Below are 17,479 nucleotides of genomic sequence, written 5' to 3' on the forward strand. Positions count from 1 at the left end.
TAGTAAACTCCCAGAGTTGGTAATCTTAATCGTAGTCTGGAAACGATAGAATGCAAGAATAACGCCGCTAAATTGAAGTTATCACGCTCACTGTCATCGTCCATTTCTCAAAAAAAGAAAAAAAAAAAAAAAAAAATTGTACGTTACACAGTTCCCCGATAATTGCCTCGAACGAGAATATTAAAGTAAATATGTTTGTACTCGGCAATCATTTGTAATAACTACAATCGGATTGTACGAGTGAGATTTCGATGTTGACAGTGTCGAAACGTACAAATTCCAAATCAGAGTCCACCGAATATGAGTGAAACTGAAATTTTTCAACGATTTAAACTTTTAAATAAAAAGTTGAATTTTGAAAAATTGAATCCTGTGTTTCAAATCGACAAGTAAATTTATAAAAAAAATTTCGAACAATACAAGAAAGGATGTTCCCACGAGCGACTGTGGACTCGAGAATATTTGCAACTTTGGCATCATAACCTCTTTCGCGCAGGGTTCTCGTTAGACTTAATGAACGGTCAGGCCGTGCACACCAACGTTGAAGTAAATTAGCCGTTCATTCGCGGCTGAACATCAATTACACTTTTTCGACGATCACCGTAAAACACGTGTGAAGGATCTTAGCATCGAGGAAGTCCATTCTTCTGCGGTGAAACTTCGTTAACCTTAACATTATCGGCAAGAAGTTCGCGTGGATCACGGCGCGTTAAAACCGAAGCTTTAAGGTAAACACGACTATAATTTAATTCCGATACGAGAGAACGAACGCGTTAAAATTGCTATAATAAAAGCAGTTTAGATAGCGTTCTCCTCGTTACTCTAAAAGATTATTGCGAAAAATATATATATTTCTGGAATAATATATTTATCGAGTAAATTGCTTCTGTCTAATTTACGCGAAACTTTCAAAATGGAGGGAAAATACCATACGTCAAATAAAATCGATTGCTCGTATTAAAATAGTCGTTTGAAAAGTCCGATACTCCCCTTCCTTTCGTGATATAATTGTAACGAAAGACACAAATACTTTTCACGCTGTTACCAACATCAAACATTCAACAAGTTTTATCTCGACTATGCGTCTTCTTCTTGCATGCACGGAGATAAACGATACGCAAATATATTACCAATGACGCGAGCGTCTTTCTCGACGTATTCGTCGCTATCTTAGGATAACTAATTCGGTCCAAAAATTATTTAAAGTAAATTGAATACCAAATTAGACGGTATCTTAAACGTATGCGCCCGTAGCCGGTCGTTTCAAAACGATTTATTGCCACTGTCGCGTATAAATTACGATTTAATTCCCATCATTTGTTGTAATTACTTTGTGTCGTTGGCTTGTGGCCAGCTCCTTTGTCTCGACGAACGGTTGTATAACAATTCAAACGGATGGACGAGCTTTCAATAACTTTCAAAACTGCTATAGAATTATTAAAATCGATACGATTTGTACGTTGTATAATATGCCCGATTGGGAACTCAATGAAAACAAAATTAAATAATAATGATACAAGTGTTTGTTCGTTCCGCGATATCGTCGATAATACGAAAGAAGATTGTGGGCTTAAGAGCTTAAAATTAAGTCTTTAAATTGCTCAGAATGACGACCCTCTGTTTCTTTTAATAAAAACAACCTTAGAAGAGCGTCTAACAACTGATCAAATACAGAAACTATTTAATTCGAGGATCTATTATTTCATAAAAGGTTCAAATAAGCAGGAAACAATTTCTGCTCGAAAAGAGAAAATGAAACTCACGGCGTTTCGAAGGTTTCGTGCTTTCGCAAGATACGTACGATAAGCATTGTATCGCTACTGTTTACTTTCTGAATTGGTCTTGTTGACATTTTTTAGCTAATCGTAATACGATCGAGAGAGTAATCAGTATTACTGGGCGCCACCAACAAATCGTCCACGATTAGCTAGTATCACGTGTTCGACGCATGATAATCATACGACGTAGCGATACTTTCAGAGTCGGTAAAATTTAACCATCCGAGATTGTTTTCGTACGCTGCTAGCAGCACGTAGAAAACGACCTTAGGATCGGTTTTGTTTACGTTGAAGGCATTCGAGGCGAGAAGAATTTTTTATGGCTTTCCAAGACAAAACACTCGGCGACTGACGACACGCTAACGTCTCTTTTCATCATCTAACAGCCACGACCACCGTATCGTAACAATACCCGTGGATCTTGTTTCGTATTTCGTGTGGAAAATACTGAAAAAACGATACTCGATTAATCTGCAAGCTTTGAAAAAATTATAAAATTAATTTTTATTGTGAAATCTTCGCAATAAAATTCCAAAGATCTCGTAATGACGTTTTACAATAACCTAACTTGCGCGAGAGCATCGGTGTGTAAACAGAGAACTGAAAAGATCGCATATTTATATCAATAATGAATCTATCAACAATGCGCGTGAACATCTGCAACTAGCGTGGGCAATCTCGCGAGGAAAATCCCGATGGCTAATCGGAACGTCCGAGAATAGCGGTAACAATGCTATCTTCTGTTATTTAAACGATCGAAGTGCACATATACACGAGGAAGGAACGCCACGCGCTCGGTACATGGTACAATACCGTCAGAGAACAACGAACACACTTTAATTATTAATGAATAGACCGATGGGAGGACGGATCGACAAACTGTGCGAATACAATGATTGATTTCCATGTTTCCGCTTACACTGGAAACAATCTTCGACGTTCTGGAAACGAAATTGAAGCGCGTTCACGGGTCGCCATTTTGAAAAAATTTTCTTTCGTACGTTACTTAATATCTTTCGACGATCTTGATATTATAACGAACGAAGATAACATACAGGGTGTTCGGCCACCCTTGGGAAAAATTGTAATGGGGGATTCTAGAGGCCAAAATAAGACGAAAATCAAGAATACCAATTTCTTGATGGAGGCTTCGTTAAATAGTTATTAACAATTAAATTCAAAAGTTTCAAATCGTTCTGGAAAAATTATTTTCGGTTGCGGGGGTCGATTACAATAATTTTTGGTCAATATACATACCCCTGAAATCCTACCCACTTTCGAGAAAAAAATTCGAAAAGATGTGAAATTTTTCAATAAAATTAAAAAATTTCACATTGTCCTGGAAAAATTATTTTTAGTTGCAGGGGTCAATTGCAAGCATTTTTGGTCAACAGACATACCCCTGAAATCCTACCCACTTTCGAGAAAAAAATTCGAGAAGATGTGAAATTTTTCGACAAAATCAAAATATCTCAAATCGTTCTGAAAAAAATATTGTTAGCTGTGGGGGTCAATTACAATCATTTTTGGTGAATAGACATACCCCCGAAATCTTGCGCATTTTCAAGAAAAAAAATTTATTACTGGTGGAACTTTAAATATTAATAACTTGTTAACGAAACCTCCATCAACAAATTGGTATTCTTGATTTTCGTCTTATTTTGGCCTCTGGAATCCCTCATTAAAATTTTTCCCAGGGGTGACTGAACACCCTGTATAACAGATTGTTCAGTATATTTATTATTAAATATAAGGTGAAAGACTTGTTTTTATTGTTTATTTATCATAAACACGTGTCTTTGTTATCCATTACCGTTCAATGCCTCTATTGCAAATGTTAGTTTCATGGGGATCGGTGCGATGATTTTTTGATTCATGGAAAAATATCAAGGACATTTTAAGGTCACTTGGACGAACAATTTTATCGTCCTATTTGAAGCACACGCGTTTTTGAAATCGCCGTTTTGGCGGGCGGCCATTTTGGAACACGGACTTCAGACAGTGGGAGACAATTTATATTATTTTAAAATCTATTTGAATAAACGCGTGTTAAAAAGTATATTGTACAATGTAGTTCGAAACTTTAAGGGACGAACATTAATGAAACGAAATTCAACGAAATTCCTAAATGAATAATATCCGTTGGTGCGTTGTCAGCTGACATAATAGCAATCGATACGATATAAACTGAATCAAGGACAATAAGCGGAATTGGGCGGGACAAGAATGCCACGTGACAGTTACACCGTTATCAGATGCATTAATTCGTTCGATAAATAAAAAAACTCGGCACGCGCGTTATCAGTTGCAATAATTTGTAACGCAATATGAATCTGGAACAATCTATTATCGCGAGTCTTTCAATCGCCGTAACGCGAGTGGATCAACCACACGTAAGTGCTTATAAGTGGAGCAAATCCTGACAACGTACGCCCACGAGACCAAAAAGTAGAGTAATAAATCATCCCGATAAGTTTCGCGAAAGGTATCGTGCGACGAGCAACATCGACGAACCGCAGTGAAAAGAAAAATGATAAATTTCTGAAAATTACGAAAAACATTTTCGCGTCGATCGTACAAGCGAGAGTTTTTCTCGAGGAATCGAGAAGAACGAGTCGTGGAACAAGTTTCGCGATGACAGCGAGACAAATCTGAGTCCAAATGGCCGTAGCGATTAGACAAGCTATCGAAGGTTGTCGGTTTTACTACCGATTCGATACGTTCCCTCTCGTAGCATCTCTGGAAACGAAACGCTGTTAATTTTAACAGAGATCACGTGACCCAAAGGACAAAAATGCAATTAGTACGCATTGTCGCGTTGCAAGATACACCGATCCACTGTAAACAGAAATAACGCGTGATTCGTCCCTTTCGAAATTCTGATCCACTGGCTGCCGCCAACCGTCGTCATGTTCCTCTCGGCCACAATACCGTTCGCGATGCGATAATGTTAAAACTTCACCTAAACAAAAGTCACCGACGATACGCGCCGAGATAATTGTTTCGTAACGCGAGAGTAATTGTACGCGCGAAAAATATACTTCGATTCGTTCGTATACGAGCGTTACATGTTTCTGATTCGCACGTGCGACACGAAGAAACGAATTTATGCAAATACGAAGAGAAATGCGAAAAAGAATGTCAATGTTCAATGTTCTTGTCAAAAACAAAGGGCAAACGAAATTATTAATTTCGTGGTTCCTAATAGCAATCCTATGGTCCGAGATCGTATCTTTACCAGCACGAGATACGATCCATCTATGCTAAAACAAACTACGAGTCATCAAAACACACGCAGACTCTACATTGCACGCTGAGAGAATAACAAATACCCGAAAGTGTAACTACACGTCGAGCAGCAAGTTCACTTTGAAACTCCCAGGTGCATTTGCTTTACGATGCCGTAACCATCGCTGGGCCAATTACAAAACCGATAGAGGTGTAATATAAACAGTATACACTATAATACAACAAATATAATAAAAGCAATAAGTGCCAACAATACGCGGTGTACTGAAACGAGTTAATCGTTTTGGTACTGTTCGCGCCCAACGTTGCTCAACTTCGGTGATCGGGACGAGAACCGGTGTTTTTCCAACGTGGTACGATCGTTGACACATTTTACTTCTAACTTATTCGAACACAAACCCTTAACACTTCGATTGCCACGTCACCCACATATGAGCGACAGGATTTACCATGATACTAGGAAAATTAATTCTCAAGTAACAAGGTTACGAAAATAAGTACCGAAACAAATTTTAGGTTATGTAGGTTACGATGGTGTAAAATCAAAATTTTAATACAGTTTTCATCTGGCGGCGAACGTGTTAAACATCTCAACGTAAAGCATGTATATACTGTTAATTTTGACAACCTCTAACCGTCTAACCTCAATCGTTCGACTGTCGTCGATAAATTAAATCGATACTTCCACTCGTTACGCCCGTACGCGGAGAGGATCGGTGTAGTTGGAAAATAACCGAGGGAAGCAAAGCGATTAATAATGTCCTAGCATCGAAAAGGTTCGCGGAGTGCATGGGGATTAAAGTCCGTCGCGCATGTACGCGATCCCCGTTCGCAGCGGGGGTAAACAAACGTGCAAGACGCGCGCGGGCACTCACCGTCCTTCCGTTGGGCAATCCTTTCGCCGTTGCCCCTTCCAGGGCAGACGCTCTCGGGGGGCACTGACTAAGTCGTTAGCAGCCGTACCCTCTGTCGACGGAACCACCACTTTTCGCGACACGACTCCTCGACACGCGTCGATGGCACCGGTGTCGATGTCCCGGGCGTGAAAGAAATCCGCGTTTGAACGGCACCGACGACCAACTGATCCGGGACGATCCGGATCCGTACGGATTGGGCACCGGGCGCGCGCGACCGTGCGTACGTGCGACGTAAAAATGACGAGGACGAGCGTCGCGCTGCACGTTCGCCGGCACAAGGGCGTCGAAGGTCGCAGCTGCGCGCCGAGCGTCGGCATGCAGGTGCGTCCCTCTTTCGCGATACGCGCGCGATTTGGAAACTGCCCGCGAATCGCTGGCCCCAGCGGGACACAGCCGTGTCCTATCGCACGACCACGGCGCATCTCGAACATCCTGGGGAGGGGAAACGTAACACTGGCTGGCGAACCCGGGTCTAAATGCGGCTCCGGTGGTGCTCGTGGCGATGACGAAGGCAGCGGGTACTTCGCGATCGAAACGTTGATCTTTACGCCGTTGCAACTAAACTGGGGGACAAACGGTACAGCCATCTACCCTTCGACGCTTTAATGACAGGTTATTCCACTAGGGGAAAAATTAATTTCGAGATCGAGAAGTTTGGCAAGGTTACGAAAATAAGTACAGATTTTAGGTTATGTTTAACGCTTTACGTATTCGCAATTTTTTCCTTAGAGAAATATTCGATATTTTAGAATTAGATGATTTAAAAATTTTAAGAAAAATATTATCTATGTTTGATTTATGTTTTACTAACGTGTCATTTACATACGTATCTTCGGGAAAGAAGTTTTGGCAGGAAAGATAAAGCCTTATTCTTGATTTCCTGTGCAACAATGTTCGATAAAGCTGTTGATAGCGGAGATCCCATTAGGAAGTCAAATATTAGCTTGCAGTATCTTTGGCTAAATATAAAGCGCGTAGAATTGGGAATAAGTTCAAGAACTTTGATAAACTCGCCTTGGGTAATTTTAGTATGTTCAGATATTAAATCTACCAATATTAGACTATACGACCATATAACATGGAATGTTTGTAAATAATGAAACTTGATCGACTTGACGAATGTTTTAAAATATCACTAAGTACTGTTACGATACATATTTAATATTAAACTACTGTTCTAAATTATTCTATTATCAAAATAAATTAATTCAAACGTTCAGTAGGTTACGGTTAACGGGTTGTAAGGTCGACATTCCGTAACGTACCTACTAAATACTAAACACGAAATACAGCATTTCTACTGTAACTTAACGAAGTTGAAATTAAATTACTCGCTTGAAACTAATGAAACTAGCTTTATTGAATTTATTCAAAGCTACTGGACCAAGTATAAAATATGGATGTGAATAACGTTTATCCATTAATATTCGTAATATAATATTAAAATTCTTTTCGACGTTGACGAACAAAGTCTCGAAGCTGTCTGTTTCTATTAAAACGTTCTCATGCTCGGACCAATATTTTTGGCGCCAGACCCTTTTAAATCGACGCGTGGGCAGTCAATTTATTAGTCTGAGAAAAAAATACGTCGAATTAACCAAGAACATGCCCGTTCGAAGCGAATAAAGTTTCCACGGGTCGGAACGGACCCGAAATCCGCTGGTCGATGGTTAAAGTCGAAAAGTATATTCGACACAATTACATTTCGCTACACTCTGGAAGAGAGTCTGATTGCAGCATCGATCGTAAAATTTCCGTTCTTGTTACATCGATCCCACGGTACAGCAATGGAGGCAGCACCAGCTGGACCTCTCAAAAGCTTAAAAGCTAGAGTCCGAACAAAATTAACCGGTCGTTCTAGACCGCCTCGCCGGCCACGAATCACGCTAGATTGATTTTACGCCTTGTTTCTCTTATCATGGAACGGGGGAAAACGCGTCTACGAATTTGCGTCGTGGAAAAAGAGATAGGGCCACTAGTTGGACGAACGGCGCAACGAGAACAGTAAATGTACGATTTTCAGAAGCCACGTGATTTTGTTCGGACTGTAGCTCGATTCGTTTGAAGTTAATGCTGACCATTCACAGAAGCTAAAGCGTGTGTGTGCACGAGAACGATACGTTAATGAAAAATACTATAGCAACGACGGACGCCACGCGTGGACGTAAAACCTTCGACGAATAATCTTTAAACATAGTTTATAACATCGATCCTACAAATGTTTAAAGTGATTGAAACACAAACAAAAAACACGAGACACCTTATGAATAAATATTTTCCGCCGGTCGAGTCGTTCGGTGAGACGCCAAACGGTCCGTCCAAAAATTATCGGTTCCGCGATCTAACCTAGAATAGTCTCGAAAGCTGAGGACGACCGCCATCGTTGTAAAATACTTCGCGGTGCACTGAGAGCGGTCGTTCGGTATTCGAATTCGACCGTTCGAGGACGGTTCCCATCCGCACGCGAGGCCTGCGCAACGAGCGTCGTCGGAGAGATCCGCCGCGAGAGGCGCGGCGTCGCGACGCTGGCATGTGCCGCAGATTATGCCGCATTGGCACAACCGTACGGCACCGGTCGGTCGACGAGTGCATCGCGACGATATTCGAGAGAAACGAACGGACGAGTCGATCGCGCGAGATAGGTTAACGAAACGAGCCGACACGATGCGCCGCCGCGGACGACGACGACGTCCGAACGACCCGTGAGCCGAAAAGAAAAAAAGAATCGAAAGGGTACGACGAACCCCGTCGACGTGACACTCGGTACGAATAAAAATAATAAACGTGCGTTACGCGCGCGTGTTCGTCGTTCCTACCTGAGAGGGAAGCAGAAGCACGCAGGATCATGAACGTCCGACGGTTGCCCGGTTTCATGTACCACTACAAGGTGATCACGGTCTTCCTGGCCTCGGCTCTCCTGCTCGTCGTGTACTTGCTCCTCCACTGGGGTATTATGTGCACGAACCTCGAGGCATGGCGTCACGTATCCAACGTGGTGAGTCCTTTCGAACCACTGTCACACGGAAGAGAACCCTTTCGCGTTTCTGTCGACGCAGCGTGCGGTATACGCGTCGAGGAATCGCACGGGGATGCCACAAGATGCGAAACGAGGGTAGTAGAGAAAGGAACAGGGAACGAAACGGTCACGCACGCGCCCTCGCGACGTTCACGAAACAGACTGAGCCGCGAGATACGTGCCGATTTCGCACCACTACGTATCCTATATATACATATGTATATATATGTATATAGAAACTGTACAAAACCGAGACGAAACTGTGTGCACCGTGCCCTCGGCTCTGTTTACAAACTTATCGAGAAGCTCTGCTCTGGTCGCGACGGTAAAGGACACCAATATTCCGGGAATTTGCACGTCGTTTAGGATTCGTAGAGGGAACGTTTTTTGTTGCGACGATTCGACGTCTGTCTGCTTACTTTGCCCTTGATGCGATCGCCAGTAGAAAAAAAAACGGGGTAATTGGACTTGGACTTTAGAGCATGCTTAACCGTTTTATAACGGATAACGAAAGTATTTCAACGGTTGGATTTTATAATTTTAGCAGACGAAATACATGTGTTAACGAGAAATATTTAAAACAAGATATATGTATATACAGAATTTACGACATATTTATTTGAAACACGCATCATGAATATTTTCTTAAATTGCAATGCTGAATGTAGACGAGGAGTGTAAACAAAGGAACATTAAGTAATTGAAATAAAGAACAATATTACCAGATGGAAAATGCAACAATGGAACATTAAAATGGGACAGGATATTTTAACATTTTAAAATATTCTCCACACTCGTTACAATCGTTTGGAAATTTTACTCTCTAACACAGCTTAAGAGATTTTCAATCTCGTGCTGATCGTAAGTGGATTAACATTCCTCGTCTCGACCTCTCCGCGTGTAAAAAGTTCATTGATTGCGGTTATAAATTCAATTTATCGTGACTGGCTGCATCGTGGTACCGAGACGTCGAATGCCAGCTTAGTGTCGCTACTCATTACATTCAACCATTCAACTATCCTGCCGGAATATTAAAAACGAAATCGTTTACGTAATGCATCATCCAACGCACGCGAGGCCATAGAAAAATGCTGTTGAATGCTGTTCCTACGAGACTATTGCTCGTCGATTCGTCCCTGTTCGCGAACGTTGCTTAAACGTACGATTATAAATGTCCGTGAATGTTTATTACGAATATCAATGAACAATAACGCTTTCTAAATTATGATTTAATTATCAACGAATTTAGAAAATAACTTTTGAGAAATGTTTCCCAGAGTCTATTCGAGGTATTATTGTAAATCATTTAGAAGAATTACAATTTTTTAGCTCTTGACCCGAGAGGTTACCGACCCCTGCAACGAAGCCACATAACACGATTATGATTTCTAAGCTGTCGAACGAACGCAGTACTGTCCACTCTAAAATTGTTCAGTCTTTGGTCTAACGTAATTCGAAGATAAAATATTTGTACTATTTTAAAAAGATCCGTTTAAATTACTTAAATATCTGGCGTCGATCGCGGCCGACATCGTAGAAGAACAATCGAGTTTCGATCGTGCTTTTTGCATAATAGACGTGGCCCCGATGAGTCGGTGGTTTTCGAAAAGTACATCCGATAAGTTACTCGGCCGTTACGGTGAATAAAGACGCGTGACACGCATCTTATGGCGGCCGCCTCTGCTCGAGAAATCCTCTCATCATGGCGGTCACGACGTAACTAAAAATATCGTGAGCACGGTCCGTGGTGTACGGGTTCGAACTCGTGTGCACGCACGCGGAACGAACTACGTGTGCGAATATACTCGCGTACTGTACGTAACGCAAGCACCACCCACGCATCAAGAAGATAATTCACATTTATTGCTCTCATTCCGGCGGTGCCTCAACATCCACGGATCGAACGTAAAAGCTCGACGCAACGCGCCTCGAGCGTCCACCCACGAAACTCTTCCCCTCTCGATTAGTATATACGAACAACTGTTTGTTTCTATCTGGCTAATTGTACCCTTTGTTCGGGACTACACGGTTTTCCAACGGGGCCGACGGAACTTGCAACCGTCATGGCCGCCATGTTTGTTTTTCGTTCGCTCGAGTCGCGTGACGACAGTTTTAGGTTAAGTACCGCTGACGAACGTTCGAGGCAGAGGTTGAGAACCGCCGCGGAACAATCGCGAAGATAAATATTTTACTCGAAAAGATAGACGAAAAGGAATTTGCATCTCGCTGTACCAAAGTTCTAATTTAAGCGTTCGAAACAACGGTCTCGAACGGTCGGACGTGTTTCTGTCTCGATATGGATGTTATTGCGTCTCGTGTTTTATTTTCGCCTACCGCGGCAGAAACTTTCGTATCTTCATTAGTTGTTGGCGTCCACCAACGCGCTTGTTACACTGTAGCCTAACGGAATGCTCCCCGATACCAGAAAATACGTAAAAAAACAACATTCCATCATGTTGTACACAGCACAGTCATCATAATATTCTTGTACTGATCTACGACAAGATCGCGACGGGAGTTCTTGCTCGGAAAACTTATTGGAACTTTCATAAACGGTTTACACGAAATACTTGAACCGTGGGTCGTTGCATCCGTCTTGTAAATCTCTGTTAGAAGATAAAGAACAGAATACCATCGTTCTATTTAACAACGTTTGTTCCGTCATTGAAAATAAACCTTTGAATTTCCGTTACACGTTCAATTTTTCTAAATACATTTTCAGTGTGACTTTGCAAAATCGCGCAGAGGAAGCTCTACTAACGATCGTGTAAGAAGCGTGACGATAAAATTGCTCGATGGATCGTCGAGTGAAGTTTATATCATGCTTTCAATTAAATCGATGTAATTGAGTGTTTAATGAACGCGCGAAGTTAATATTCACTGGCGCATACCGCGTGTAACTGATTGCGCCAGACTGAAACAGATACATTTGGTCGTATTACGATCAAACACGAAGTCGCTCGTAAACGGGTTCCAAGATGAAAAATATAACCTTGTAGTAACCTCCCTTTGTGTCGAGCCTGATTGCAAATGGTTTAAAAGTTCGTTTATGAATGGACAATTTATCGTTGCCTCTTACGTTGCCGGCTCGTCTACAGGGCGTCCAAACGTGGGACAACGGCGAACGTTCGAAACGAAAAATATATCTCGACTCGACGACGTTTAAATAATCGCCCTGTATATACATACGTAAATATACGTGCACTTCACAAAGGAAACTAGCCCATTCCCATGGTCAAAGTCTCTCGATACCTCTTCGTTCCCTTTACGTCGCCTATACGTGCGGTATGGCCCGCGCCATAACCTTACTTCATTCCGAAACGAGTTTTGGAACGAAGTACGTACATAACGAAAAACAGACACAGACGTCGGGAATCCGTTTACCCGCGGTCGCAATGAGCGTAAGAAAACAAACTTATACGAAGCTTAAACGTAATATCGGCCATAACCGCGTTTCACGAGCAAACTAACCCTAAAATTGTGACTTTTACACGCGCGTTCCGAGCGGACTTGATCGATTCAGATACAGTGAGTCGCAAAACTATTGGCCACGAACAAAGATTCGACGTAATCGTACGCACAGCAATAACACGATAAAACGACATTGATATTTTATACGTTTTTAGTAGAATTCTTTCGAACTGAAATAACCGTGGTCGGCCATCTTGCGTGTTCCGAAACGTAGTAAAAAGTAAACTCTCTTATGGTTTCCATGGTTACAGTTATCCTATACGTTCGAAAAGAGATTCTTAATCAGAGTGAGAATCTATTTAAGTTCTTGCATTGTCTTTTTATCTAGCTTTATCGAACCCAATTGTTGCCAATAATTTTGTGACTTACTGTATCTGCCTCGCGTCGAGTCGAATATGCAAATGTCCCGAATGAAAGTTGTGTCGTTTCATTGAGGAAGCTACACGATATCAGTTACTGCAGCAACATTGCTGTTTTTTTCTTTTTTCTTTTTTCTTTTTTTTTTAGATCAGGATTTCAAGGATAATGCGTTCTCTCCTTTGGCGATACAACAATGTTATACGATACATTGTTCTGTTCGAAATTTTAAACAATATCAATCTATTTATAGCAACGATTCGTTTCAACATATCGAATTCATCTTTTAACAATGAATTGAATTGTAATTGTCTCTTATAACCTGTATCTTTGCAGCAGTACGAATAAAGAAATTAAGAAACTTAAAATCGTACGACTATCAATCTCAGCTAAGATATTTTTACATTTACATGCAAATGCTTCATTCTGTATAAATAAAATCGTGAAATAACACGTTGAAAGACGTTGTTTCGAAAGTTTGCACGACACGTGACAACCGCGCGACAAGTTTTATACGCGACTCGTCGTAAAAATACTTTGGAAGTATTTGACATGACGTAACGTTTCGCAAAAAAAGATTTGCAAAATTATAAATCGGGAAGAAAGGCAAAGCTTGCGTAACGTTACATATTAAAAATAACATTTGCATCTTGTGCTACGAGCGTCGTGAATTTCGCAATATTGAGAGCCAGTGGCGTAACCAACGATTCTAGGGCCCGTGTGCAACACTGTTAGAGTTTATTATACTAAGTTTTGTCATTCGGATATGTCTTTTCACAAATTCATCATTTTTGGTCATTACACATATCCCTAAAATCTTGCGCATTTTCGAGAAAAAAATTCAATACGGGCGGAACTTTAAACGTTAATAACTTTTTAACGAGGTCTCAGTGAAGAAATTGTTATTCTTGATTTTCGTCTTATTTTGGCCTCTAGAATCCCCCATTAAAATTTTTCCCAGGGGTGGCCAAACACCCTGTATTTATATTTGATAAATATGTCCCGTATACTTATTTTTTGTAGACTCTTGTAGAAGTTAGGAACCCTCGAATTCGAGAGTTACGCCACTGCTGAAGGTTGGAAATGTTCGATCGCCTTACCTGGAAGCAATTCTGTAATCCGATGGTTAATTCACACAGTACCTGATCGTAATTTTCATTTCAGTGCAGCACGCACAGAAAAGGGTCTGCGATAGGAATTCTGTGCGAGCCCCTGTGCTCGGAAAAGGGGATTCACTCGCTCGCGTGCGAAACGCTGCACGCTGGCAAGGAGGCGGTCTTCTCTGCACACTGGGAAGGAACTCGACTCGTCTTCAAGGCTTCAAGGTTCGTTTCTTCCAGTATACACACGGCACTCAACGTAATTAGGCGTATCGTTTTTTAATAACGCAATAAGTCACGCCCAAATCTGAAAAAGAAACCAATCGTCAAAGCAGGAAAGAAGCACAACTATTTGAGCGTCTCAAAGGATCAAGACCTGTGTTTATACAGGGTGTTCGGCCACCCCTGGGAAAAATTTTCATGGGGGATTCTAGAGACCAAAATAAGACGATAATAAAGAACACCAATTTGTTGATGGAGGCTATATTAAAAAGTTATTAACATTTAAAGTTCCGCCAGTTCTGAATTTTTTTTCTCGAAAATGCGTAGGATTTTGGGGGTATGTCTATTCACGAAAAATGATTGTAATTGACCCCCGTAACCGAAAATAATTTTTCCAGAACGATTTGAAATTTTTGAATTTAATTGTTAATAACTTTTTAACGAAGCCTCCATCAAGAAATTGGTATTCTTGATTTTCGTCTTATTTTGGCCTCTAGAATGCTCCATTAAAATTTTTCCCAGGGGTGGCCGAACACCCTCTATATTTTCCAAATAAAATGCAATTGATTTTCTTGGGAGTTTGGGAAAACAATGTACGAATAAAACTGTAATTCACCCGGTAGTTGAAACTTTGGAGGAATGTCAACACTTTTAAGCGACAAGTGATTCAATTATAATATAATAATTGTTCAATTATAATCTCATCAAACACGCTGGGTGCGCATAGCCTTTTGCATGCAAATTGCTTTCGGAACGATGACACAACATCATAGATCATCAACGCTTGAAATTACCGTTTTGTTGTAAGTTTTCAGTTAACAAATTAAAGTTTTGAAGTATGCAATATTTCCTGGAACGCCCTAATGACACCATTAGAGAGCTATTTCGCTTGAAACCTGTTTCCCACAGAGGTTCATTAAAACAGTTGTTTCTCCTACACATAGGAGTTATTTTTAACCACGCATAAATTGCGTCCAAAGCAATGGTTTGGTCGAACTGTCCGTCAGCAGCGACAAACGTTATGACGAAGCACTTTTTTTCCTGGAAACCATCTGTTTCCGTAAACAACTTCTTTTATAAACCTCTTCTTTAACGCTAGATTTGCGGGCAATTGATTGCACAAATATTTCCCATCTGTGGGGTCCCGTGGAAGTAAGATGGAGAAGGAATAGACAGGGAAGATATAGTTGATCGAGGAGCGTATATATACAAACGAAAGATGGGTCGAGCACTTGCGAGAGGCGTGATCCCTCTGGTGGAAAGTACGGGAGGCACCCACGCGTCGAAACCCATCATCGCAATGGTTACGTTAAAGCCACGATTCTCTTTTAATCGGTACAAAATGCAAGAGTCGAAAGGACTTTTTTGTAAAAGCAAGTAACAAAATGATTTTCGCAATTTCAGAACGAAGACACCGGCGGAGCAGTTCGAGACATTGTTCTGGACAGACATAGCCGGCAACAGACACTACCCGTCGGAGAAGGACTTCAGCGCCATGATCAGGGATCTGGTCATTAGCAAACTGAACGTGACGCTGTCGCAGCATCAATTAGAGAGGCTGGCGCGACTACGCACGCACCGCGTCGAGACCGAGCTGACCAGACGACAGCTCGAGATGGAGAATCTCTGGCCGTTGTTGCAGGAGAACGAGTACCTGATGAGCATCCTCTACGAGGACAGGGACATTTTTCCCCAGCTGATCGGCACGTGCGGAACGTTCTACGCGGTCGAGTACGTCAGACCGATCGAAACGCCCACCACGGTGCTGGCACTGTCCGACTCGAAGCCAGAATGGGCGAAACGGCTGAAGCTAGCCGTGATGATCCTAGACCTGCTCGAGGAACTCGACGCCAACTTCCCGGAGCCGATCTATCTATGCGACGTGAAGATCAACCACTTCGGTCTGCCCCTCGGCGGCCAGAAGCTCAAGTTCCTCGACCTGGACGCCGTGTTCCCTAAAACAATCGTCAGCCGTATGACCTCGGACAGAAAGAGCTGCGAGAAACACGAGGACTGCGACTTCTTCGACTGCAGATCCGTCTGCTCGAAGGACAAGCGTTGCGAGTCCCCGGTCATGAACAATAATTTACAAGTAATTAGCAGCGTCGCGACTATCGCGTGCCCGATACGTTGTTCGTTGTATAATCCCAAGTGTTATGGGTACTGGCGACGATCAACGTATCAAAGTACAATTTTCTAGGGTGCGATTAAATCGTAATTGTTACTGGCATTTCAGATCGTGTGCGAGAAGATATTTCTCGGCTGGACTCTGTCGGGGACTATAATAATTCCTGGACTGCTCATGTCGGAGCACACCACCAGCACTCTGGCGGTCATGTTGCGACAGTGTGCAAACCCGGCCGGTGACGTCGAGCATTTACCACGTGCTGCAGTGCCAGACAGCTTGAAGACACGTTTGTACAATATGCTGCACGAAATGGAACAGGAAGTTGCCGCTTCCGTGTAGACGTCTTCGTCGTTCAAGTGCAAAAACGGTGGTTTCCAATAGGGGAGGGGGCCCCGCAATCCTGAAAAGAGAACAAACCTTTGTACTGTGAAAATATATAGAAATGAGCGACCACTAGAGGCTAGTGATAATAATAAGGATAGAAATTGTAAAAAGATAAACAACGTTATTAACAACGAGCACAAATACGAACTACTTTCACTTAATTGCATTCTAGCTAACGGTGTATGTACTTTAAGTTTACTCGATACGCTTACATAGAAGCCAAAGTACAAGAATTATTATTTTTAGTAACCGCTCGTACCGTACTTAATAAATTTAGATAAAACCTATTAATTTAGTATTGTATCGTTAATAAATTTATACTAAACTTCTTCCTTTTCTTTGAATTTTGTAGCGTCGTATCGTACGTTAGTTTAAATTCATCAGAGAAATAAGTTTAGTATTGCAGTTTAAATTTTACCAATTCAAAGGACTTAGAGGGTGTTCGGCCACCCCTGGGAAAAATTTTAATGGGAGATTCTAGAGGCCAAAATCCACTTTCGAGAAAAAAATTCGAGGTGTGAAATTTTTTGAAAAAATTAAAAAGTTTCAAATCGTTCTGGAAAAATTATTTTCGGTTGCGGGGGTCAATTGCAAGCATTTTTGGTTAACAGACATAACCCCGAAATCCTACCCACTTTCTAGAAAAAAATTCGTGAAGGTGTGAAATTTTTCGACGAAATTAAAATATTTCAAATCGTTTTGAAAAAAATATTGTTAGCTGTGGGGGTCAATTACAATCATTTTTGGTGAATAGACATATCCCCGAAATCCTGCGCATTTTCGAGAAAAAAATTCGATACGGGCGGAACTTTAAACGTTAATAACTGTTTAATGAAGCCTTCATCAACAAATTGGTA

The 17,479-nt window shown here is 41.5% G+C and overlaps 2 protein-coding genes across 3 annotated transcripts in view; one reads left to right on the plus strand and one right to left on the minus strand.

Moving 5' to 3' along the window:
* The window catches only part of Gbs-76a (Glycogen binding subunit 76A), a 72,019-nt gene extending 62,775 nt beyond the window's left edge, over positions 1 to 9,244 (minus strand). Inside the window, exon 1 of one of the 2 annotated variants that reach the window (XM_076767345.1) lies at positions 8,761 to 9,244. The gene's annotated coding sequence lies outside the window, so the exon portion shown is untranslated. Of the gene's footprint in view, positions 1 to 5,902; positions 6,476 to 8,760 lie in introns of those variants that run through there. The other variant, XM_076767344.1, reaches the window with a different exon arrangement.
* On the plus strand, positions 8,368 to 17,352 carry Aln (divergent protein kinase domain 1C). The gene is made up of 4 exons (XM_076767361.1): positions 8,368 to 8,939; positions 13,953 to 14,113; positions 15,515 to 16,202; positions 16,347 to 17,352. Exons 1-4 carry the CDS (start codon positions 8,790 to 8,792, stop codon positions 16,575 to 16,577), a joined length of 1,230 nt encoding a protein of 409 aa, XP_076623476.1. The 5' UTR covers positions 8,368 to 8,789; the 3' UTR covers positions 16,578 to 17,352.
* The last annotated feature ends 127 nt before the right edge of the window (positions 17,353 to 17,479 follow it).

Source organism: Colletes latitarsis, chromosome 6, assembly GCF_051014445.1.
Source record: "Colletes latitarsis isolate SP2378_abdomen chromosome 6, iyColLati1, whole genome shotgun sequence".
Lineage (NCBI taxonomy): Eukaryota > Metazoa > Arthropoda > Insecta > Hymenoptera > Colletidae > Colletes > Colletes latitarsis.

Excerpts from the sequence above, each read along its gene's own strand:
- Aln (XM_076767361.1), top strand. The coding sequence starts at position 8,790 with ATGAACGTCCGACGGTTGCCCGGTTTCATGTACCACTACAAGGTGATC. Across the intron at positions 8,940-13,952 it reads GGCGTCACGTATCCAACGTG|TGCAGCACGCACAGAAAAGG; the intron begins GTGAGTCCTTTC and ends TTTTCATTTCAG. Across the intron at positions 14,114-15,514 it reads CTCGTCTTCAAGGCTTCAAG|AACGAAGACACCGGCGGAGC; the intron begins GTTCGTTTCTTC and ends TCGCAATTTCAG.